The following is a 25,329-nucleotide window of genomic DNA, read 5'->3' on the forward strand; positions in this document are numbered from 1 at the left end:
GTGTCTGTTACGGTTTACTGATTTTTTGCATGCTATTCTTGTAAAACTCAGTTGCTGTAACAAGGCACATGTCTTGTCAAAGATTAGGCCCAAAAATAGTAAAGTATAATGAAAGTTTGGCCACCCGGTCGGCCGTGTGGTCTAACGCATGGCTTTCCGGGTGGGAAGGAGCGCCTGGCCCCGGCACAAATCCACCCAGCGGATTTGTGTTAAGGTCCGGTGAGCTGGCCAGTCTGTGGATGGTTTTAAGGCGGTTTTCCATCTGCCTCGGCAAATGTGGGCTGGTTCCCCTTATTCCGACTCAGCTACACTATGACGGCGATTGCTGTGCGAACAAGTTCTCCATGTACGAGTACACGTCCATTACTCTACCACACAAACGTAAAGGTTACACTCATCTGGTGAGAAAAGTTCCCTGGGAGGGGGGGAAGGGAGGGGGGGGGGGGTTCCACCAGGGGCCGAACTGCACAATAACTCTGGGTTTGGTGTGGGGCGGCAGAGGGGTGAAGTGGACTGCGGTAGTTGTCTTGGGGTTGTGGACCACTGCGGCTGCAATGGGGACGGAGCCTCTCCATTGTTTCTAGGTCCCCAGTTAACATACAATACAATAATCAAAGTTTAAAATAGTGTCTCCATTTTCAGAACTGGTCGGTTACACATGTTGTTTTCTCAGATGAAATTCTTATCTGCCCACTTTTCCAGTTTCCTGATGCTCAGCTGCAACTGCATGTGATTGTGGGGCTGGGCAAGATCTATAGTTCCATGCCTGTCCCTGACTACCAAGTGGCATTCCCCATTCATTCCTGAGCTAACTAGATGTCACTGGGATGCACACTTCTGTGAGTAAGTGACACACTGATTAACATGCTCCCTCCACTATGTCCTAGACACTGCCTTGGTATGCAGAGACAGTCAGCTGGCTATAGAGCAACCAGTTATCCCTGTTACGCTTTCGTCAAGTCAGTGCCCTTTCAGGCATTTACAATTCAGAAACATGACTCCATATTAGGAAGTGGTATGGCAAGAGAAAATTAGTAGCAGTTTTCCACTGAGCAGTTCAACACAACTGATATCGAATACATAGTAGAATCAAAGTGCATCCCTAGGTCTCTTTAAAGGCAAGAATTTTCCCTGTGAGGATTAAGCTTGTTACTGAACCACACAGACAGGTATTAGCAGAGGCTCCACACACACATTCAGGCAGTGACTGCTTACAATCTGCTAGCAAGTGGTATTGGTAGGGAACAGTGTGTATAATTACCAAACAGGCAATCCACATTTGACCTAGTCACAACCATGGAGGTCACTTTCGTGCAGACTACAGTCCCATGGTGAATTGGTAGCCCTTAAACATCCACAATCAGTTGAAGGGAAGGCGGATGCTAGATTGAGCCTCATTAGGAGAATGCTGGGGAAATGTAATTCACTCATACTGGAAGTAACTTGTAAAAGCATCATGCAATTGATTCTTGATTACTGTATGTCTTCGTGGGGTCATTACTAGGAAGGATAAATAAATGAGATATAGGAGACTCAAGAAAGCACAGCAAATTTCATCACAGATTCATCCAGTAACTGTGACAGTTTCACATAAAAATTCAGAGATCATAGTTACTCGAATCAAGCAACATATTGCTTGCTCCTACATTTGTTTTGCACATTGACCATGATGGAAAATGCAGAGAAATTAATGTTCATATGAAGACTTATCAACAAGTAATTTTTACTGTGCTCCATTCACAAAAAAAAAGGCAGATTGCATGATAGTGACACACAAAGTAATCCCTATCTCATTACATAAAGTGTTTTTTTTTTTAGTATAGATTTATATATTTATCATCAATTTGTTCATATTGAACTAAATTATGAGAGCCACGTTGCCAGTGACGTTTACCTTTCATCATCATTATTGTTATGAATCCAAGGCAATGGAGAAAGATGTCTTAGGACTTTCTTGTTTTCCTAAGTATGTGTGTGTCGCTGAATTTTAAACCCTGATGTACAATGTTTTTTTTTTTTTTTTCATTGTCCAGGTTGCCCTTTGTATATACTCATTTTTTGAAGAAAATGAAGTGACTTACAATGTCCCTGTGCCCATTATGAATCTCTAGTCATTCTTTGATATGATACACTACGATGGCGAAATCCTGTGCAGTTATTATACAACCCTCATTTAATTTAAAATTATTTTTTGTGTGGTCATCAAATGGTGGCTTTTGTAAACATCATACTGTTACAAAGGTATAGTATATATCATATTTGTGTACACAGGTTTAATACATAACATATTTAACAACAGTTTAGAATTCTCTCAGTGCATACACACATTTATTCACAAGAAAAGTCTTCAATTTGTTTTAAATGAGCCCTATTATATACATTTATTAATTCTGGTAATTTGTTGTACCACACTGAGCTACTTATATATGGAACATGGCATAGCACTTTGAATGTCGTTCTTTGTCTGTAATTACTGTTCTTATTTTTTGTGTTGTGGTTTTGTACATCGTAGCAATTGGGTGTCATCCTGGTGGCTTACAAAAATGTGACACACACACACACACACACACACACACACACACACACACACACACACACACACACACACAGAGAGAGAGAGAGAGAGAGAGAGAGAGAGAGAGAGAGAGAGAGAAATACAGTGAATTAGTTACTTTGATAAGGGCATCATGACAGGTCTTCATGTATCCTAGATCATGCATCAGCCTAAAAGATCTGTTTTGTAGCATCAGTATTCCACTGAAGTGCATATCAGCAGCATACACCCCCCCCCCCCCCCCAATCCATATTCGATAGCTTACAAATGGGAAAATTCTCTAATAGAGCACTCACTCACTCACTCACTCACTCCCTCCCTCCACCCCCCCCCCCTTCATAAAGTTCTGGATAGTTGGACAATTTACACTGTCTGTATATTAAATTCCACAAATATCTCTTACACATCTGTGGCATGCGTTGCCTGCATAGAGCTCCAGTAACTGATTTTTTGGCATTTACTTTTAGGCCTTCGTTACTAAAATATTTAGCAATCTCAGATATCCCATGTGTTGAAAAATGTTCTTTCCTCCTTACATCACTATAAAACAGTAGAAAGGTGTTAACAGCATAAGTAATTATACAGGAATTAGAAGGATGTATAATATTGACATACACAAGAAAAAGAAATGGCCCCTAATTAACCCCCGCAGCACACACTGAAATACTGTTGACTTTCTTGACCTCATTTTCATAACTTATGTTTGTCTATTGTTTACATTTTTAGTTAAGTTGTTGGTGGTGGTTGTTAGTGTTTAACGTCCCGTCGACAACGAGGTCATTAGAGACGGAGCGCAAGCTCGTGTTAGGGAAGGATTGGAAAGGAAATCGGCCGTGCCCTTTCAAAGGAACCATCCCTGCATTTGGCTGAAACGATTTACGGAAATCACGGAAAACCTAAATCAGGATGGCCGGAGACGGGATTGAACCATCGTCCACCCGAATGCGAGTCCAGTGTGCTAACCACTGCGCCACCTCGCTCGGTTAGTTAAGTTGATGACGGCTGTTGTGGTGTTGCAATATTTTCAAAATGCATGTTGGTTTTTGCAAGAATATTATTTTAAGTGGAAAAGTAACTAAGCTGTACCAGTATTACTGATTCAATAATCTTACTAAATGTAGGACTCAAGAGATATTGATTGGTCTGTAGTTTGATGCTTCCTCCTTTGATCCTGTTTTTGTATATTAGTCTGACAACGCTCTTTTTCAATGCATTAGGAAACACCTTCTTTGAAACTACAGTTGGTATGTTAATTGGTTTAACCATAACATTTGTGATTTTTTTTTAAAAATTACTTTGCTGGGAAGACCATCACAACCACTTAAGCTGTAAAATTATTTTGTTTATGTCTTGTTCTTTTACTGCCTCAAATTTGAAGTCCGTATCTATTGTGTAGCAGCATACTGAGATATTGGATGGATCTGTGTTTGGAGTTATGTTGCCAGTAGGGGAGATGAAATGTTTGTTAAGAATGTTACAGTTTTGTACCTCTATCAGTTGATGTTCACATTTGATATTTATTGTTTGTACATGTTTTATAGTATTTGTTAATGAGGTTCTAGGCAACATGGCTTATGTTTGCTGACTGCACTATTGTTTCACTGCGGACTTATTTCCTACGATTTAGGGGCTCTAATCTGAAACTTTGCTTAGCACCCTTTTCCATTTAAACCATTTCATAATTTTTGTCTGGCTGATGACTTGATTGTTTGCTTCTGTCCTTTTTCATTTAAACATTTTGATAATTTACATCTGACTGATGACTGTTTACAACTTGCCTTCAACCTTCAACACTTTGTAATCTGTGGTTGTTTGCCACTTGTATTTCCCACATTGTTCCTCTAAATATGATTACACATTTTATTGGATAGTAACCCCTTTTCTGAAGCATTCAAATTTAGTCCACGGACTGTATGGAGTTTTATATACTTATATTGATATGGTGCCTGTTCTTTCGGACATGTCCAAAAGAACAGGTACCCTTTATCTATATAAAGTATATAGTTCTGGCATTACCAGCTGTGACCTCCTCCTCCTGTGCGGATGCACGCATATTTACCCGAACTCTTACGGGACTTGGTAAGAATGTCGGGGCACACATTTTCACCTGTCCCTGTTGATATATATCAATGCCTGTCAGCAGCTGAAGGTATTAATATATACATTCATGCTCATAAATTAAGGATAATGCTGATACATGGTGAAACAACACTCTGGTGGGTGGTTTGCAGGTTTTAATCGCCTCGGGGTATGTCCGTGCAGTGCTGTTAGCACTGATAACTCTGTACAAATGCTGCTACTCTCGGTCGTTAAGTGAAGGCCATCAGCCACTGCATTGTCTGTGATGAGAGGTAATGCCTGAAATGTGGTATTCTCAGCACACACTCGATATCACGGATCTCGGAATATTGAATTTTTTAACGACTTCCAAAATGGAATGTCCCATGCATCTAGCTCCAATTACTATTCAACATTCAAAGTCTGGTAACTCCCATCGTGTGGCCATATTGATATCGGAAACATTTTCATGTGATCACCTGTGCACAAATGACAGCTCTGCCAATATACTGTCCTTTTATACCTTGTGTACATGGTACTACCACCATCCGCATATGTTCATATCACTGTCAAATGACTTTTGTCATCTCAGTGTAATATTCTAAAATCTTTAGAGGTTGAAACCTAAAGAAACATACACATTCCTGCAAAAAATCTACGGCATCATACCCTTCGAAGCACATAACTCTATAAATTACTGTAGACTAGATGTGAGGCTCTCAAAGAACATATTATCCACCAACAATCACCATAAAATGAAATTATCTTCTAATTTAGTAAACTACACTGATGAAGAAAATTGTAATACCAAAAAATAATTAATGTAGAGTAATGAAATTTTGGGAATGCATTTGACTAGGTAACATACAAGTATGCATTGTGTTGTACAGGTGCTCGATGTCATTTGTTGGGCTGGAGTTCCAGGCTTGTTGCCCTTATTCAGTCAATACAGGGATAGTTAATGTTGGTTGCGGATAATGCTAGATTTGTCATCTGATGATGTCCTATTTGTGCTCAATTGGAGACAGATTTGGAGATCGAGCAGGCCAAGGCGACGTGTCAAGGTGTCGGGTTACAACAGTGGTATTGGGGTGAGTGTTATTCCGCTGGGAAAGATCCCCGGCGATGCTCTTCAGGCGCGGCAACACAACAGATTGAAGCACCAGATGATATACAAATTTGCAGTCAGGATGCACGAGATGTTTCTGCTGCCACACGAAATTTCACTCCAGACAATACGTGCAATTATGGGTGCAGTGTGTCTATCATGCAGACAGGTTGGTTGCAGGCCCTCAACTGACCTCCTCCTGACCAAAACACAACCATCAATGGCACCGTTGCAGAACCAGCTTTCGTCGGAAAAAACAACAGACCTTAACAGTGCCCTCCAATGAGCTTCTCGCTTGACACCACCGAATTCACTAATGGCATTGGTTTGTGGTCAGTGGAATGCACGCTACAGGGCATCTGGCTCGGAACTGTTGAAATAACCATTTGTAACAGTTTGTTGCGTCATTGTGAGCCCGACTGCTGCTCAAATTGCTGCTGCAGATGCAGTACAATGCGCCAGAGCCATATGCTGAACACAATGGTCTTCCTTCTTGATAGTGCCACATGGCTGTCAGGAGCCTGGTCTTCTTGCAACGATATATTCTTGTGATCATTGCTGCCAGCAATCATGTACAAAGGCTACATTCCTGCAGAGTCTTTTTGCAATATCAAAGAAGGAACATCCAGCTTCTCACAGCCCTATTACATGACCTTGTTCAGACTCAATAAGGTGTTGATAATCGAATCGTGTCATTGTTGCCTTAAAGACATCCTCGATGAATGTCATCAATGCACCATGTCCAATCTCAAAGATAACTAATGCTCGCGGATTTTACAGTATGTATTTAGATCAAACATGATTTACATCCTCAGAGTGGCACTACAAGCCCCACTCTTATGCAACTTGTACGAAATTTTTAACAGACATTATTTTCACATGTAGAAATGTGCTTATCAACTTTTGTTTACATCGCAATACTCCTCCTCGGTATTGCAACTTTTTTCTGAGAGTGTGTGTACGAATTAAGGTTACTTACACTGGTTGTTGACGTAATACCGCTGAATCCTTTTTTTCCAACCATTAGAAGCTGTTCTTCACGATCTGCAAAGAAAAATAATTTTTTTGATTACATTTTGGCTCCCTTGCACAGTTCATAAGTTATATTGTAAGGCACTTTAGTCATCTGTAAAAACTTCATTTAAAAGTAAATATATGCCATATAAATGTCTCACACAGAAACAAGAAAAAAGATGTGTCACATCACTTCTACAGTAGTATGAACTTAACATAGGGACTTCACATATTAAAAATTGTTCACAACTGGAATGTGTTAATATTCAAACAAACAGTTTTTGTTTTTTACGCCCAGAGACTTTATGTATTTAATTACTACATTTCTGATGAGCGTTAAGGGGTGGGGGGGGGGGGTGGTGGAGTGGGGTGTCCTTACAAACCCTCAGGCAATCAATGAGGCCAAAAAGCCCTACCTTACCGGGATTAATAAAAACCACCTTCGCAGGCGAAACGTAACACCAGATCAACCGCTTTGGCGTCATCTGTTAGCACCAGAGGGAGTGTGTCAGGAATATTAAGATGCCACCTCAAAGGAGCTAAATTAGGGCAGTCTATGAGTAAGTGGGCCACCGTCAGGCAGGCTCCGCCTCCGCATTGGCAGTGAGGGATATCCTCACATCGGAGCATGTCGCCGTGGGTCAGTCAAGTGTGGCCAATGTGGAGTTGACAGAGGACAGTGTATTCCTGAAAGAAGGACACAGGGAAGACTGCCCTGTGGTCTTGGTTTCCTTAATTGTCCTCAGTTTCTTTGGGGAGATCAGGGCAGACCATTCTGAGTTCCAGACTTTCAGCAACCTGTGGCATATAAACCACTGAAAGTCTGGTTCTGGGGACCCATTTCCAGAATCAGAATTAGCATCCTGGTGGCCAGCTTGGTCAACCAGTCAGCTCATACATTTGCCAAAATCCCAACACAACCAGGGGTCCAAACGAAAACGACTAGCCATCCATCTTGATGGAAGTCAGAGACAAGATCCCAGATAGCTGCAACCAGTGTGCAAGGAGAGTAGCACTGGTCTATAGCCTGAAAGCAGCTAAGGGAGTCACTAGAGATTCGGATACTCTTGCCAGTGGATGAATGAACATGGCTAAAGGCTAGTTTAATGGCCATCAATTCATCAGTGAAGACACTGCAGCCATCTGACAGAGTGGAGTTCACTGCACTGTGTGTGTGTGTATGCAAAGCTTGTTGGTCCATCGACTGTTGAGCCATCGGTGAATACCACTTCCGAATCCAGATGTGTCTGAAGGACAGCCAAGAACAGTCGGCGAAAAATTGTGGGGTCAATGGAATCTTTTGGCCCAAAGGATACTTTGAGACACATACAAGGTCGGAGCACAAGCCGTGGGGACCGATACAATGTCTCCCTGACCAGAGGTGATAATGGAGGAAGTTTCAGTTATAGAGACACTGGAGGCATGCAGCAATTGTAAACCTAGTTCTGGGTCACTGTTGTGGACCCACATCGTTCTCCAAGGGAAAGGACACAGAAGTTGGGCTATTCAGGGAAGCTATGACTGCATATAGTGTAATTCAGCAGCTGTTATTGGCTGCCTGATAGGTAATAGGACGACTCAAACCTCTACTAGTAGGTTGTTTACAGAGCTAGTTCAGAAGGCTCCTGTCACAAGTCAGACCCCACAATGTTGAATGGGCTGCAGAATACGCAATGCTGGGGTGATGATGAACATATGCAAGAGTCCCATAGTTAAGATGGGACTGATCCAGAGCTTTGTAGAGCAGTAGAAGGGTTGAGCGATCTGCATCCCATCTGGTGTTACTGAAGCAGCAGAGTGTACTGAGGTGGCACCAGTACTTTCGCTCAAGTTGGCAAAGGTGGGAAAGCTACTTCAGCTGGGAATAGAAGATCAGCCCCATATAGCGGTGAATCCAAGAAGTAACAGATCATCTAGATAGGGTGTGGGTGGGCACTACGATGGTGACCGAAGTGTATAATGCAAGTCTTGGCAACTTAAAAGTGAAAGCCATGAAACTGCAAGAAGGTGGGAATTTAAGGAGATGGGGCCTGGATAAACTGACTAAACCAGAGGTTGTACAGAGTTTCAGGGAGAGCATAAGAGAACAATTTTAACAGGAATGGGGGAAAGAAATACAGTAGAATAAGAATGGGTAGCTCTGAGGGATGAATAGTGAAGGCAGCAGAGGATCATGTAGGTAAAAAGATGAGGGCTAGTAGAAATCCTTGGGTAACAGTAGTAGTAGTAGTAGTAGTAGTAGTAGTAGTAGAGGGGTTTTGGGCGCATGACAGCAAGGTCTTCAGCGCCCGTTCAGTAACTTAGTGAGACGGGTGTCAAGAAAAATCCCAGAACAGGAATATAAAACGGAACAGAAAACATGGGTAACAATCGTGTACTCATGTACTCACCCACACCAAAGCATGGGATGAAGCAGAGCGTCAGCAGTAAAACATGGACAACACAGAAAGAAAATGATAGAGGAAGCTAAAACAATGTAGCAGATGGAAGTGGCTGGCTGACCGCAAGAAAAAAAGGGGAGGAGTCAGCCACTCTGCAATACACTAAAACCTACAGCCTAAAATTTTAGGCCAGAGTCCAGACACATCACAAAACTTAAAAACCCTAGACATACACATCTCATTATTAGCTAAAACAGAAGGCAGATCCCATCAACTTGTGCTTCTGCCCGTGCATCATAAAATGCAGTCTGTTAAAATGTGACGGACAGAGATGTGCACACCACAAGCATCACAAAATGGTGGATCCTCCCGCCGTAATAAAAAGCTATGTGTGAGAGGACAGTGCCCGATCCGAAGACATTTGAGGGCCACCTCCTCCCGCCTGAGGAACCGGCAGGACGAACGCCACAGCCGAGTGGTTGACTTTATCAACTGCTGTTTATTGGCCGTCACCGCCAGCCATTCGTCCTCCCACAACTCCATGCACTTCCTGTGGAGTGCAGCGATGACTGACTGCAAGGGAATAGGACACTGGACCACATCTTGCTCTCTGCAGGCCTCCTTGGCAGCGTGATCGGCCTGTTCATTGCCCCATATGCCGACATGACCAGGCACCAAGCAGAAGGATACTTCCGTACCCCACCGTTGGAGCAAGTACAGTTGGTTATGTATCAGCTGGACCATCTCCTCAGTCGGGTACAGGTTCTGCAGTGATTGTAAGGCACTAAGAGAATCGGAGCAGAGAAGAAATCGATCGCCCCGAACACGATTCATCTGCTCCAGTGCCTTCAGGATTGCGTGGAGCTCCGCTGCGAAAACGGTATATTCAGCAGGGAGGCGAATCCAGGTAACTTGATCAGGGAACACTACAGAATAGCCAAGGAAATTCTCCTGCTTGGAGCCATCAGCATACACGACAGTGAAACTGTGATGCACATCTAAAATGTTAAAAAAACAGATTGGAATGTAAAATCTTTCTCAAAATTAGTCAAATCTAAAATGAGTTTGGGTCTGCGGAGGAGCCAAGGTGGAGATCTGCTTCAACCGCGACGCAAAACACGAAGGCCAGCCATAGACATCGCAGCAAGGCAATCCTGTGCACGAATCCCATGGGGCTGCGTCGCACGTTGCCGGTTATGAAATTACTGTGCCAGAGGGGGCTGAGCAACGGCATGGTATGGTATGGAATGCAGGGGTGTATGGTGTGGACAAAGTTTTATACGCCTGGCGCACTGTAAGTAGCCGTCGCCGCATAGGATGTGGCGGTTCATCAGCCTCTGCACAGGCTAGTTTGGAATGCCCCAGTGGCCAACCGAAGCCCTTCATGGTACACAACGTCCAACATCTTTAAGTAAGAAGGCCTCACAGACCCATACACCGTGCACCCATAACTGAGCTGAGATCGCACAAACATCCTGTAAAACTGGAGCAGACAAGTCCTGTCAGCTCCCCATGTACTATGGCTAAGACATTTTAAAATACTTAAGGTCTTAAGTGACCGCCGTTTCAGGTCTTTAAGATGAGGTAACCACTTGGAGTCAAAAATGAGCCCCAGAAACCTCACCATGTCTTTAAAAGTAAGAACAGTGTCCCTCATCCGCAACTCAGGAAAGGTTAAAATCGAACAAGAACGGCTAAAAAGAACACACAGACTTCTCGGTGGAAAACTTAAAACCACTCCTCCACACCCAGTCATCCAAACATCTAATCGTAAGTTGAAACTGACGAGTTGTCGTTGCAAGGCTTGAAGAAGAGCAAAACAAAGAGAAATCATCCACAAACAAAGAACACTAGACAGGACTTTTCACTATGGACGTAATGCTATTAATAGCGATGGCAAAGAGTGTCACACTTAAAACGCTACCCTGAGGGACACTGTTCTCCTGCTCAAAGCGATCAGACAGGACATCACCAATTCGGTATCTAAAATATCGTGGCGAGAGGAAAGACTGAATAAAAAGAGGAAGACAACCACGAAAACCCCATTCGTGAAGTTGCTCCAGGATGAGACACCTCCAAGTGGTATCGTAGGCCTTCTCAATGTCGAAAAATACACCGAGAAGGTGATGACGGGGTAGGAAACCTTGTTGTATAGCCGCCTCCAGGAGGGCAAGGTTATCGAAGGTGGAATGAAACCTCCTGAACCCACACTGAAAGCGACTAAGGAGTTGCCGGGATTCTAACATCCAGACAAGGCGGCGGTTGACCATCCGCTCCAAAGTCTTCCCTATGCAACTAGTGAGGGCAACACTACGGTAGCTACTTGGGCTTGTGCGGTCTTTTCCAGGTTTTAAAAAAGTGATTAAAACTGCCTCACGGCACGCGTCAGGAAAGTAACCCGACGCCCAAATTGCATTAAAAAGTGCGAGGAGGGATTTCTTTGTTGTGCATTGTGAGGTGCCATAGCATACTGTAATGGATCCTGTTGTGACCACGGGATGTGTCACGAGCTCCAGACAATGCAGAATCCAGCTCCCACATAGAAAATGTGCAGTTGTAAACTTCATGAGAGGTGGACTGGAAGTCCAGAGTATACCTCTCAGCAAACGCTTTATGGCACTGGAAACCTGGATCCTGACTGGTTGTTGCAGTAACTGTAGCAAAATATGCTGCCATAGTCTGGGCAATGTCTCGCAGATCCGTGTGGAGAGTGCCGTTATTCATTACAGCAGCTATGGGGCACCTCCCTCCTGTCAGAAATTCTCCCGATGGTCTCCCACACAATGGAACTTTTGGTGGAACGATTAATGGTGTTCAGGAACTGTTGCCATGACCTCTTCTTGCTCTCACGAATAATGCAGCGACACCTTGCCCTCGCCACCCGAAATACTGCACGGTTCTCAGCAGTCGGCCGAGACTTGAACCGACGCAGAGCCGCACGCCTGGTCCTGATTGCAGAGCGGCTTCGGCACTCCACCAAGGCACAGGTGGCCTCTTCCGGGGTCCCGTGGACTGTGGAATGGATGCTGCAGCAGCGTGGTGGACTGTTTCGTTAATATGATCCACCCACACCTCAACAGTCGCACAGTGTTCAAATTGGGCCAACTGGCTATAAAGTGTCCAGTCAGCTCCACTGAGCACCCATCGTGGTGGTCTCCTTTCGGGGCCCACGCCCATCTGGCAGGTGAATCCAGATGGGGAAATGATCACTGCCATGCAAGTCAGCGACCACTTCCCAGTGAGCACTGGCGGCAAGAGCTGGAGAGCAAAGCAAGAGATCAATGGTCGAGAACGACCCAGTCGCTGTGCAGAAATGAGTACTATGTCCTCCATTGAGCAAGTAGGCACAGGATGACAGGAGAAGCCTCTCAATTGCTCTACCCCTGGGGCAGGTAATTGCAGAGCCCCAAAGCACATTGTGGGCATTAAAATCACCACAAATAATGAATGGTTGGGGGAGCTGTGTAAGGAGGTCGGTGAGGGCCACTTCATCGAGTGCGTCATGTGGGGGCAAGTAAAGTGAACAGACAGTCAATCGATGATGTACTTGCACAGACACAGCGACAGCCTGTAAAGTCGTCATAAGCGAGGAGTGGTAGTCCGTCCTGACGAAAATACCTACACCTCCTCTAGCTCTCTCTCCACGCAGGTCATCCTTTTTGTAGAGTGTATAGCCTCGCAGCTCAGGGGAGTATGAGGGATGGAAGTAAGTCTCCTGGAGACAGAGACACAGTGGTCTACCCTGAGAGAGGAGATGAAGTTCTCCACATGCATCCTGAACCCTTGCAAGTTCCACTGAAGTATGGGAGCCGTCTATGTTGGGGGTAGCACCTTCATACTGTCTCTCCAATGAGGCGGGGAGACCGCAGCAGGTGGAGGGGCAGGTGTGGGGCGAGATGATTGCCCCACACATACGTCGTATTCCATCAACTCTGGGGAAGAGTCAGATGAAGCCTCATGTAAAACAACAGCCGCATCGTCAGACTGCTTACCACGGGATTTGACCCAGTGTTGCTGCTGTACAGGAGCTTTCTGTGGTTTGGTGGGCTTTGGGGGAGCTGATGTGGGAATGGTAATTGGTGCACTGGGCTTGGGAACAGCCTCAGCTCTTGGAGGCAACAGGGGCTGGCCCAAGTTCGCCACTGTACCCTTGTCTGCCGTTCGAGTAGGGGCTACCGGCTCTGAAACACTGGCTGTGTTGCAAGTGCATTGACAGCTGCAGGTGTTAGTGCCAACACTCACCACCTCGGTCTGCGTTGAGGCATCGACTTTTGGAGTAGGCTTCTGAACCAGGGATGCGAAAGATGTAGCAAATGTGGGAGGTTACATCGACTTATAGAGCTTCTTGGCCTCACCGTAGGGGATACACTTGGTTGTTTTTATTTCCTGGACTTTGCTTTCCTCTAAAAATATTCGGCAGTCCCTACTCCAAACAGGGTGGTTCCCAGAGCAATTAATACATCTGGCTGGAGATGAGCAACCAACTCCTTCATGAGCAGCCTTACCACATTTGCCACAAGTCGCTTCACCTTTACACCCTAAGGTGGTATGGCCAAAACGCTGGCATTTAAAACAGTGCATTGGTGACGGGAAATAAGGGCGCACACTAAGGCGAAGGAAGCCAGCTTTAATATGTTCTGGAAGTGTTGTGCTACTGAAGGTTAGAATAAAAGAGTCGGATTGCACAAGATTGCCATCAACCCTCTTCATGATATGTTGAACATCAACGATACCTTCCGGAGCCCACTCACGTTGCAGTTTGTCTTTGGGAATGTCGACTAGATCCCTGCATGTCTCAACACCTTTGCTATAATTCAAGGTGCTGTGCAGTTCAGTGTCTATGGCATACTCCCCAAGGCATTTAGCGGCTTGCAGGTTAGTGGCTTGCTGGGAAGTGGAAGTTTCCACGAGCAAGGTCCCATTACGCAAACGCTTCACTGATTTTAAGGAGCACAGATGCCCTCCAGACCCTTCTGTATATAGAAGGGCGAAACCTTCTCAAAACTACCATCCTTCCGTTTCACAATGAGAAACACAGTCTAGGTACCAGAATGCATTCTGTTACTAAAGACTTCACTTGTCAAAGATGTGCTGCAGTCAGGGGGACTGACTGCACGAGCCCTCTTCAGAGACTGGGTGTTAGAACCTTCCAGCGGCCCACCCTAGCCGCTGGGAGGAGGAAAAGAGGATTTTGAAGGATCCATCTCGGTCCCACAAGCAGCTAGGGAACTAGAAATCCACCTAGACAGAGCCCCGCATGCCTAGGTAAGCCTTATACAACTGAGGTGCGGCAGGTTCCCCAGAGGTTGCCCGCTAATGACTGTTCCACCTCAACAGCCATGCATCTTATCAGTGCGCAGCACACCTTGAGATTGAGGGGTTGTTTATAGAGGTTTATTCCATCCCCGCGATCCGGGCGGCCAAGCCAAGATCCCCACTCCCTGAGACACACAACATTCCACCGCCGCGCCGCATGGTGGTCGTTGAAGTATGGCCAGAGCTTACGGTAACAAGGGACTGGCGGCGCTTACCAGTCCCCAGCTCAGAAACCCCAGGGTCGCCAAGCCCGTACCCAGCAAATGAATGCTGAGCCCCTGGGGGCCCTTGGGTAACAGAAGAGATACTGAATTTAATTGATGAAAGGAGAAAATATAAAAATGCAGTAAATGAAACAGGCAAAAAGGAATACATATGTCTCAAAAATGAGATTGACAGGAAATGCAAAATGGCTAAGCAGGGATGGCTAGAGGACAAATGTAAGGATGTAGAGGCTTATCTCACTAGGGGTAGGAGAGATACTGCCTACAGGAAAATTAAAGAGACCTTTGGAGAAAAGACAGCCACATGTATGAATATCAGGAGCTCAGATGGAAACCCAGTTCTAAGCAAAGAACGAAAAGCAGAAAGGTGGAAGGAGTATCTAGAGAGTCTATACAAGGGCGATGTTTTTGAGGACAATATTAAAGAAATGGAAGAGGATGTAGATGAAGACGAAATGGGAGATACAATACTGCGTGAAGAGTTTGACCGGGCACTGAAAGAGCTGAGTCGAAACAAGGCCCCGGGAGTAGACAACTTTCCATTAGAACTACTGACAGCCTAGGTAGAGCCAGTCCTGACAAATCTCTACCATCTGGTGAGCAAGATATATGAGACAGGCGAAATACCCTCAGACTTCAAGAAAAATATAATATTTCCAATCCCAAAGAAAGCAGGTGTTGAGAGATGTGAAAATTACTGAACTATCAGTTTAATAATTCACAGCTGCAAAATACTAACGCGAATTCTTTACAGACGAATGGAAAAACTGGTAGAAGCCGACCTCGGGGAAGATCACAGTTTGGATTCCGTTGAAATGTTGGAACACGTGCGGCAATACTGACCCTACGACTTGTCTTAGAAGAAAGATTAAGGAAAGGCAAACCTATGTTTCTAGCATTTGTAGACTTAGAGAAAGCTTTTGACAATGTTGACTGGAATACTCTCTTTCAAATTCTGAAGGTGGCAGGGGTAAAATACAGGGAGCAAAAGGCTATTTACAATTTTTACAGACACCAGATGGCAGTTATTAGTTGAGGGGCATGAAAGGAAAGCAGTGGTTGGGAAGGGAGTGAGACAGGGTTGTAGTCTCTCCCCGATGTTATTCAATCTGTACATTGATCAAGCAGTGAAGGAACAAAAAGAAAAATTCAGAGTAGGTATTAAAATCCATTGAGAAGAAATAAAAACTTTGAGGTTCACCGATGACATTGTAATTGTGTCAGAGACAGAAAAGGACTTGGAAGAGCAGTTGAACGGAATGGACAGTGTCTTGAAAGGAGGATATAAGATGAACATCAACAAAAGAAAAATGAGGATAATGGAATGTAGTCGAATTAAGTCGGGTGATGCTGAAGGAATTAGATTAGGAAATGAGACACTTAAAGTAGTAAAGGAGTTTTGCTATTTTGGGAGCAAAATAACTGATGATGATCGAAGTAGAGAGGATATAAAATTTAGACTGGCAATGGCAAGGAAAGCGTTTCTGAAGAAGAAAAATTTGTTAACATCGAGTATAGATTTTAGTGTCAGGAAGTCGTTTCCGAAAGTATTTGAATGGAGTGTAGCCACGTATGGAAGTGAAACATGGACTATAAAAAGTTTGGACGAGAAGAGAATAGAAGCTTTCGAAATGTGGTGCTACAGAAGAATGCTGAAGATTAGATGGGTAGATCAGATAGCTAATGAGGAGGTATTGAACAGAATTCAGGAGAAGAGGAGTTCACGGCACTACTTGACAAGAAGGAGGGACCGGTTGGTAGGACATGTTCTGAGGCATCAAGGGATCACAAATTTAGCATTGGAGGGCAGCGTGGAGGGTAAAAATCGTAGAGGGAGACCAAGAGATGAATACACTAAGGAGATACAGAAGGATGTAGATTGCAGTAAGTACTGGGAGATGAAGAAGCTTGCACAGCATAGAGTAGCATGGAGAGCTGCTTCTGACCAGTCTCAGGACTGAAGACCACAACAACAACTTGGGTGACAGCCCATGACTGTGCCCTATAGGAAATGCTCAGATACACCCATACTAGAGGAGCAATAATAAAAAGCAGAAGTCATTGGCAAATAAGGAGAGTGGTACCAGAGACCCTGCAGCCACTGCTAGACCACTGATAGCCACCAGAAAGAGAGGGACACTAAGTACAGAGCCCTATGGGACCTCATTCTCTTCAATATGGGCAGTACTGTGTGAAGTACTCACTTGCACCTGGAACATATGTTTGCGACAGGAAGTTCTTGAAAAATACTGGGAATGGAGCCTGGAGATCACACTCATGTGACATAGTAAGGATGTGGTGAATGTTGAAAAAGACAGTGATGAGGTGCTGACGACTTGCAAGGCAATCTGGATGGTGGACTCCTGGTGAACCAAATAATTAGCAGTGGAGTGGCCTTTGCGGAAACTGCCCTGATAAGCAGCCAAAAGGCCCTAAGACTCAAGGGGAAAACACATCTGCTAGTTCACCATGTGTTTGAGCAGCTTACAGAGAATGTTGGTAAGGCTGATTGGGCAGTAACTGTCCATCCCTAGTAGGTTCTTACCCAGTTTCAGTACTTGAACTATCGTGCTTTCTCACCACCGATATGGGAACTCACCCTCATTACAGATCCAGTTAAAGATGGCAAGGATGTTTCAGCATTTGGTCGTGGATGTGCTCTGGCCCTGGGGCCATATCAGAGCAATGGGCTAAAGCACTGGAGAGTTCCCATTCACTGAATGGAGCATTATAAGGCTCCATGTGATGGGTAGTAAAAGATAAGCACATTCACTCCAACCACCATTTAATGAGCCGAAAGCCAGGGTGGTAGTTATCAGATGCAGACGCGTGAGTATAATGCTCAGCAAAATGTTTGATGACAGTTTCTGGAACAGTACAAACGGTATCATCTACAGAAATACTTGGTACATCTGCAGGGGACTGGAACCATAGAGGTGTCTGTTCTTTGCCCATACCTGTAATGGAGAGGTACATGATGGAAACGTACAGTTCCCAAGATTATTGCTTTCGTTTTTATGAGATAGCGAAAATGGTCACACAGCTGTTTAAATGCAATGGGGTGCCCCAGTGAAGGGTGCTGCTTATGGTGTCGGAGAGCCTGCCTATGATCTCTAATGGTGCAGCAATCTCTGGGGCCCACCAGAGTACAATCTTCCGACGGGGGGATCCTGAGGATGAGAGGATGGCCAGTTGGGTGCCAAAAGAATGGCTGCTGTTGTATGCTGAACAGCTGCATTGATAGGCTACGTTGCAGTGGGGAGCTGAGGATGACAGCACATGTGACCCATCTCACTCAGCATAATGGAGAACCGATCTTGGCAGGCATCCATGGGAGCAACACTGGGGGAAAGACAGGAAGATCGGGAAGTGGCTACTACCACACAGGTCATCATGGACCCTCCAGTGGACAGATGGTAGCAGACCAGGGCTGCACATGGAAAGATCAATGGCCAATTAAGTTCCATGTCACACTGAAGTGTGTGGGGCATGAGGATTCAAGAGGCAAAAATTGAGCTGTGCCTGTAAAGTTTCAATGTCTTTACATGGCCAGTGATCACTGTACCACCATACAAAGGATTATGGGTGTTGAAGTCACCGAAGACTTGGAAAGGTGGGTGGTGGGGAGGGGGGGGAGGAGGTGGGAGCTGAGAGAGTAATGCAGACGGTACATCCTGGGTCATGACACCATTGGGAGGGAGATAAACATTACAGATGGTAAAATCCTGATGTGCCCTTACCTGAACAGCCAGTCTCCAAATGTGTAACAAGAGGCACAAGGTCACTGTATACAGTGTCCAGGACATATATACAAACTCCTCTCATAGTCCATATGATTCTTAAAATAACCTCAGCAGCCATGAAAGGCAGGGGGGTTCAAGTTGCTGGAAACTACGTTGCCTGGATGGCAATACAGAATGGAGAGCAAGTGGTTAGAAGCTCCTAAAGCTCAGCCAGATGGTGGAAAAATCTGTTACTTATGACTTAGGGTCATGTGCTGCCACCAGCTGAGACATCAGGGGATCCACTGACATACATTCAGCAGCATATTGCCAGTGGAGATCTGGTGTCTCAGGGGCCACTGGGATCCCCATCTTGGGCACAGAAGGAGTACATGCAGAGTCCGATTCCTTGGGGGCTGCCAGAGTTTCCTTTGTCATACAGGACTTCTTTCTCTCTCTCTTTCTCTTTCTCTCTCATCCGCTTCCTCCTCAGAAGACGACGACTGGGAAGGTGTCCTTGAACTGGTTTTAGGGACAGAGAAGAATGAGAAGTCCAATGGCCAGCAGCCTGTGGTTCCTTCAGCCACTTGCTGACATCTGGCTGTGAATCAGCAGGAACTTCCTTCCGGAAGAGCCCCAAGTGACTTCTTCCTAGCTAGAGAAGCCGGAGGAGGATGAGGCACTTCCGGCTGGGGAATGGGGGCCTGTGTCCCTGGCAGGTGGGGAGCCAATGCTCCTGAAATGAGTGGAAACACCAGAAGGGGGCCCAGCTGCCTTTTGGGGGTGGGGGTGGGAGGGAGGTATCAACGGGTGGCTCCAAGGGCCCACTGCACAACGCAGAGGATGACACTGCAGCCATAGTGTAGTGTAAGGTTGTGTCATTTGTATGGGATTAAGATGTTCATACTTTCTTCTGACCTCTTGATATGCGAGCTTGTGAGCTCGCAGGGTCTTATACTTCTGGATTTTCATCTCACATTTAAAAATGGAACAAACTGGTGACCAGGGACAGTGGAGCTCACTGCAGTTTACACATACGAGGGCCCAAGGAACATTTGTGTGCAGCAAGTATCCACAATCATTGCAGACAGGGGTAGCGGTGCAATGGGAAGTCATATCTGAACTTCATACACCTGAAGCACCTCACAGGAGAAGGAACATAGGGTTTCTTGTCACACCAGTAGACCATCATCTTGACCTTCTCAGGACACTTATCACCATTGAAAGCCAATATGAAGGCCCCAGTAGCAGCTCTGTTTTCCTTTGGTCCCTTATGGACATTACAGATGAAGTACACACCCCATCGTTCTAAGTTGGCCTGCAGCTAATCATCAGATTGCAAAATGAAGATCATGGTGCAAATAATGCCCTGGGCCATACTGAGACACTTATGGGGAGTTACAGTCATGAGAATGTCACTAAACTTTCCACAAGAGAGCAACACCGTATGACAGAGAACAAGATGACATTTTAATCAGGATGGAACCACTCTTCATCTTAGGGACGGCTGCTGCTTCCCTGTATTTGTCTTCGATGTGTTCCACAAAAAATAAAGGCTTTGTGCCCAAACAGTTGTCCCCGTTGGTCCAGGTACAAACCAGGTATTGGTGGGAGGATTTTGCTCCTTGTTGTCTAGTAGTGTGTTACTCCCACAGTGTGGTGAGGGAAGGGAAAACATTGAGATCATACTTTGTTGCATCATATGAGGCCTTTCTGTTTCAAGAGACTGCTGCAGTTGTGTGACCACCAGCAGAAGAAAGTTTAAGTCACTTTGTGTTCAAACTAGCCATCATGGTGCCTCCCACTCCAAATAGGGGATCTCCCCATGGGCACTACCTAGCCACAGCAATGGCTACCTGGTCAGTAATCTGCTGCCAGGAGTCCCCATGCCCCAGTCATGATGGGCACATACTCCATGCATACAGGGGAGTGTGCAACGCAGGCACCAACAGTACGATCCCTGTCTCATCATGGGGCTACTCGTGCAGGTACCGGAAGTCACTCGCCCCCCTCCCAACGTGATGGCTACTGTGCTGGGTGCCAGGGTGGAAGGGCACAGAGGCAGAGCTTACACCATAGTGAGTGACCTTCAAATTTGGAAAAGATGGCAGACCAAAGCCAATAATGGGGATCATATAACTGTTAATGGAAGATGAAGATAGTGCCAGAAGTGGAACTACAAATCAAGGCCAAAATTGTGAGCCAAGTCCAGGCAAGGTCTGCACCAAAAGAGCCATCCGACGAAAAATCAGAGGATGTAAGAGTGAGTCTAAGCGTAGGTCCGCTGCACAGAAAGAGTATGTAGTGCTGCAAAGACTGTGGTAGCCATGCACATACTCACCAAACAGAGGTGAGGCCACCTGGAGGAGGGGGGAGGGGGGGGGGGGGGTAGTTTGCGTTTGGAAGATAGGAGATGGGTCATGAGTCATGCTTTGGTAGGTCAGGTCAGTCGGTAGAGCACTTGGCTGCGAAATGCAAAGGTCCCAATTTAGAGTTTCAGTCTGGCACACAGTTTTAATCTGCCAGATAGTTTATTATCAGTGCAAACTCCGCTGCAGAGTGACAGTTTGATTCTGGAAAGTGTTTCTTGTTTCAAATGTAATCACTGTAACTTTTAATACATTTATGCTGCTGTGAGACAAGATGACCAACAACTTCATGGAAAACTGTTTGCTGTTGCCTACAGAACCACAATTGTACCCAGGAAAGAGTCTCTTCGTCCGAAGCAAATTGGCTGCCGTGAATGTCTCTTTTCATGACTCCAAAAAGATGGAAATTGCAAGGGAAAAGATAGGGACAGTATGGAGGATGTGTATGGGCTTTCCAGCAGAACTTCTGCAGCATAGTTGAAATGCGAGAACAGGCAGGCCCATATGTTGCCAAGGTTGTAAAGAGTATGCCACAGAAATTGAACTGGGAAGTCCTAACGCATCCTCCGTGCAGTCTCTCCCATGTGATTTCCACATTTTTAGCACCCTGAAGAAAGACATTTGTCTCCTTTCATGAACGTTGATTTGCTTCACATGAAGAGGTGCATGCCTGGGTACAATAGCAGTTCTGTATGCAACTGCAAATACTTTTCTATAAAGAAGTAGGCCATCTTGTCTTACAGGGAATAGATATGTTAACAGTTACAAGGATTACTTTTTCTCCAATTGTCTCATTTTCATTTAACTGTCCCAAATATACAGCACATCTATTTCAGGCAATTCTAAGCTGATTCCAATTAATACACATGGCAATTAGGTCCACTTTTGACCATATATTGTTAGAAAATTCTCAATTTGTGGTTGCAAATAAAAATAATTGAGAGAGACAGAGCTAAATGGTTTTCAGTCCATTCAGACTTAACCAACAGCTCACAAACAGCTAGCACATAATCAACTCCAATTTGACATAAACTCAGGAGAAAATATGTACTCTGTTTCATGGATAGATTACTGAGGAATTTTCCCATTATTAAGAAGGGCTGTAATATATTTTGGCCCACAAAATCAATTTTTCAAAAAAATTATTTTCTTGGTCTACACAGTTTAATCTATGTTTTGTGTGAATTTTATCGTGATAGCAGCTTTAGAAATGCCTTTAAATTGTTAAACTGATTAACTCTGCACTGGCGGGCACTCCCACCTTTTCCGACATTTGGGAAACTGCTTGTTTCAGCAGAATTTTTGTCAGTGTGAAGGCTATTTTCTTTCGATATCTTTGGCTTACATCTATATCTTTGCCTGAAAACTTTCTTGCATGTGGTTTATTTATGTTTTGACAATACTAACATACATTAGTAGATGGAAGAATGAATTTGCAAACCTTTATGTGGAAGTCAAGATTTATGCATTATGTATGTTGGAAAAATGTATTTAGGAAGTGAAGGTTTCATGGACATAGGTTTACCAACAATAAAGAGGAAGCAGCTCAAAATGAAGAACATAGGCTCTCAGCTTCAGCATCGAAACTGGGGCAGGAGAATTGTACAGGTGCGTGAATGATGATGATATGGATGCCACTAGATTCAGACTTTTTGATTTACAGTTTCTCTACCAAGCTATAAAGTTTTCATGTTCATGTGTTAGCTGTAAAAATATGGAAAGCATGATTGTATTTGAAGAAAGAATGTGGGAATAGCTTGTGATTTTAAATTAATTTGTAATTCATGTGACTATGAATTTTAACTTTCCTCCTTCAAAAAAACTGACACTGGTACCTATGAAAGCAATTTTAGGTTACTATATACTCTGAGATGCCTTGGACAGGGCAGGGAAGGAGGTAATTTATTGTGTGGTTTTCTGAACATGCCTTCACCTTTTCTCTGCATTGAGTTGCATCTGTTATTGATATTGACTCAGGTACAGTTTTAGGTGTAGAAATTGTGTAAATTCTGCCACCAGTGTGCAACAAGGAAAATTTCCAACAATGCAGACAGTGAGAAACTGCATAATTTTTCTTGCCAGTGGCTCAAGTGAGGGTTGGAGACTGCTGTAGTTGTGAGGATGTTCTCTAGATCTGAGGACCAGTATGGTATTAGATATACTAAATACCTTGATGATGGGGACTCCTCTTTGTTCAAAGCTGTAACAGATAAAAATCTGTACAATACAACAATAGAGAAGTTGGATTTTGTTGGCCACATCCAAAAGAGGCTTGGTGGAAGGCTTTGTTGCTTGCTGAAAGATAAGAAAGGTGAAGTACTTGAAGATGGAAAACCACTAGTAGGAAAAGGCAGGCTTACTCTGTTAGAAATTGATTCTCTTCAGTTATTTTATGGGAGAGCTATCAGGAAAAACACACATAATTTAGAGGCAATGAGGCGTGCTGTGTGGGCAATTTTTTTCCACAAACTATCCACTGACCAAACACCAATGCATAGTCTGTGTCCGAAAGACGATTGGTGTAAGTTCAACAACAGAAATGAGACATATTCACATAAACATTCATTACCAGAATCTGTTATGAATGCTGTTATGGTCACATTGAGGTTTCTTGCGAACCCCGATTTATTAGAAATAACTTTTGTGTTAACCTTGTATTTGTTCAAAAGAATAAATGAATGATATTTCCGAGTCCCTGCAACTGGTATAGCTCCACCCCCCCCCCCCCCACCCCCCCATCCAATATCCATTCTTCTGATGTATGCTCATCGACTCAGACACAGAAAAAAAATGACTGATACGATGTTCACTTTACGCCACTCAGACAATTGGAAGGGAAATAATATTTCATTAGTGATAGGATTTAGCAGACTAGCTTTGGATGCAAGACTTTTTACTATATTGCCAATGCCATTGCACACTCCCTTTCCACACGTAGTAGTGTAAAAATGCCATTCTACCTCAATTCCTTCAAAATTTTTAGTATGATGACATAAAGTAGTAAAGCTTTTTTGAATCTTATATTGTGCTTTTGAACCATCTCACATGTACAAGTACTGAGTTGTGCATCAAACTGTCTGGCATAAAACAGAACTTTTGTAGGTGAGGATATTGTTTTTATTATTTTAATATATTGTTTCACAATAAACAGCACATGGCTGCATTATGCAAGTGGAATTATTCCAATGGAATCCATGGCCTTCATCTTTAAGCACAAACAAAAAATTTTCAGCAAAATAACATGCAATAAAAGCTTCATTCTGCATTAGTGAATTTTTCTTTTTAGAAAAAAGAAGACTGCTGTTTTGCAACAAAGTCATGTCATTTTATCTGTGTACAAAAATTGTGCACAAATTCCTCTCTTGATTTGGTTACAGTCTGAAACATGCAGCGATCAACAGTAATCCACTGTTTGTAAGATGTGTTCCTTGTCACTTCCTCTTCAAATGCAGAAATTAAGGAATCTTTAAAAGTGCTTGCATCAGGACAGTACTCTCATTCACCTGTGAAGCACTGAGTATTTGGGGGTTGCACACAATTTTGAACATGCATCATTTGTATGTGGGAAGTGAGCTTTCATAATCTGGTATGGAGACCTTGCTCAAGTTTGTATCTGCTATCATTAGCTTCACATTTTGAGGAGCTGTACAAATTCAACCAGAGTATGTCCGACTTGCTTCAGCTGTAATAAAGTTTCTTGGCTTTACTTCAGCAAATTTTGAGAATCCAATTTGGATTTGCAGGTAATCTGATTTGAAAAGTTTGTGCCCTTCTCGTAAGTTTCCTAAAATTAATCATTTTCAGCATGCATAGGCCTGTTTGCTAGGCATTTGCCTGCTAATATCATCATTTAAAAGTATTTCACTACCAGAACGGTTTTTGCAAACAAGGTCTGTCGAGGCTTAGGATCAGGAGTAGATAGTATGCCCTTTTCTCCCTCCCCCCTCCCCCCTCCCTTTGCCATGTAGTTGCTCACTCCAAACTCACTCTCTATACAAGTGCATGGCCAACTTCTGGGTAGTGAAGTCAACACACAAAATTTTTCACTTTTGCCCAGAAGTCTTAAATTTGTCTTTAAACTGATCAATTATTTCCGTTAGTGGACCATCATAGTGACTTATTTTCTGATTCTCCCTGAAAGGATGTTCCAACTATTCTGCACTTAAGTTTTTGTATCTGTGCAATATTTCTTTGAGCTGATATGTTTCTTGACTACTGGGGATTCTGCTATTGAAATCGAAGACACACTCAACAAATGTAAGTTGCCTTGAACATGCACAAACTCAGGGTCAACAGATGTGCTACGGCTCACTTGCACCTTTCCATAAGATTCTTTGCTTTCCATTAACAGCAGTTCAGCTTTTCTTTCATTAAATTTCTTCAGTCGACACGAAGTGCAGATTTTCATTTCTTCTTCAACACTTAAGTTCAGATCATTCATCCAAGAACTTATGCTTCTAAGATCTTACTCACCCAGTGCAGGTGTTTCTAAGGGATTACAACAAAATTTTGATCCTTTTTTATCCATAGTTTGTTTTCTTCTTAAGAAGTAAATGAAAGATAAATCACAAGCATCAAAAAGA

At 44.0% G+C, this 25,329-nt stretch overlaps 1 protein-coding gene across 1 annotated transcript in view; it reads right to left on the minus strand.

The window, feature by feature from the left end:
• LOC126298656 (zinc finger FYVE domain-containing protein 9) overlaps positions 1–25,329 on the minus strand; it is a 390,138-nt gene that overhangs the window by 317,653 nt on the left and 47,156 nt on the right. Inside the window, exon 2 of the mRNA XM_049990071.1 lies at positions 6,700–6,764. Within this exon, the coding sequence (XP_049846028.1) occupies positions 6,700–6,764 (65 nt within the window). The remainder of the gene's footprint in view (positions 1–6,699; positions 6,765–25,329) is intronic.

This window comes from Schistocerca gregaria, chromosome X, assembly GCF_023897955.1.
Source record: "Schistocerca gregaria isolate iqSchGreg1 chromosome X, iqSchGreg1.2, whole genome shotgun sequence".
NCBI lineage: Eukaryota > Metazoa > Arthropoda > Insecta > Orthoptera > Acrididae > Schistocerca > Schistocerca gregaria.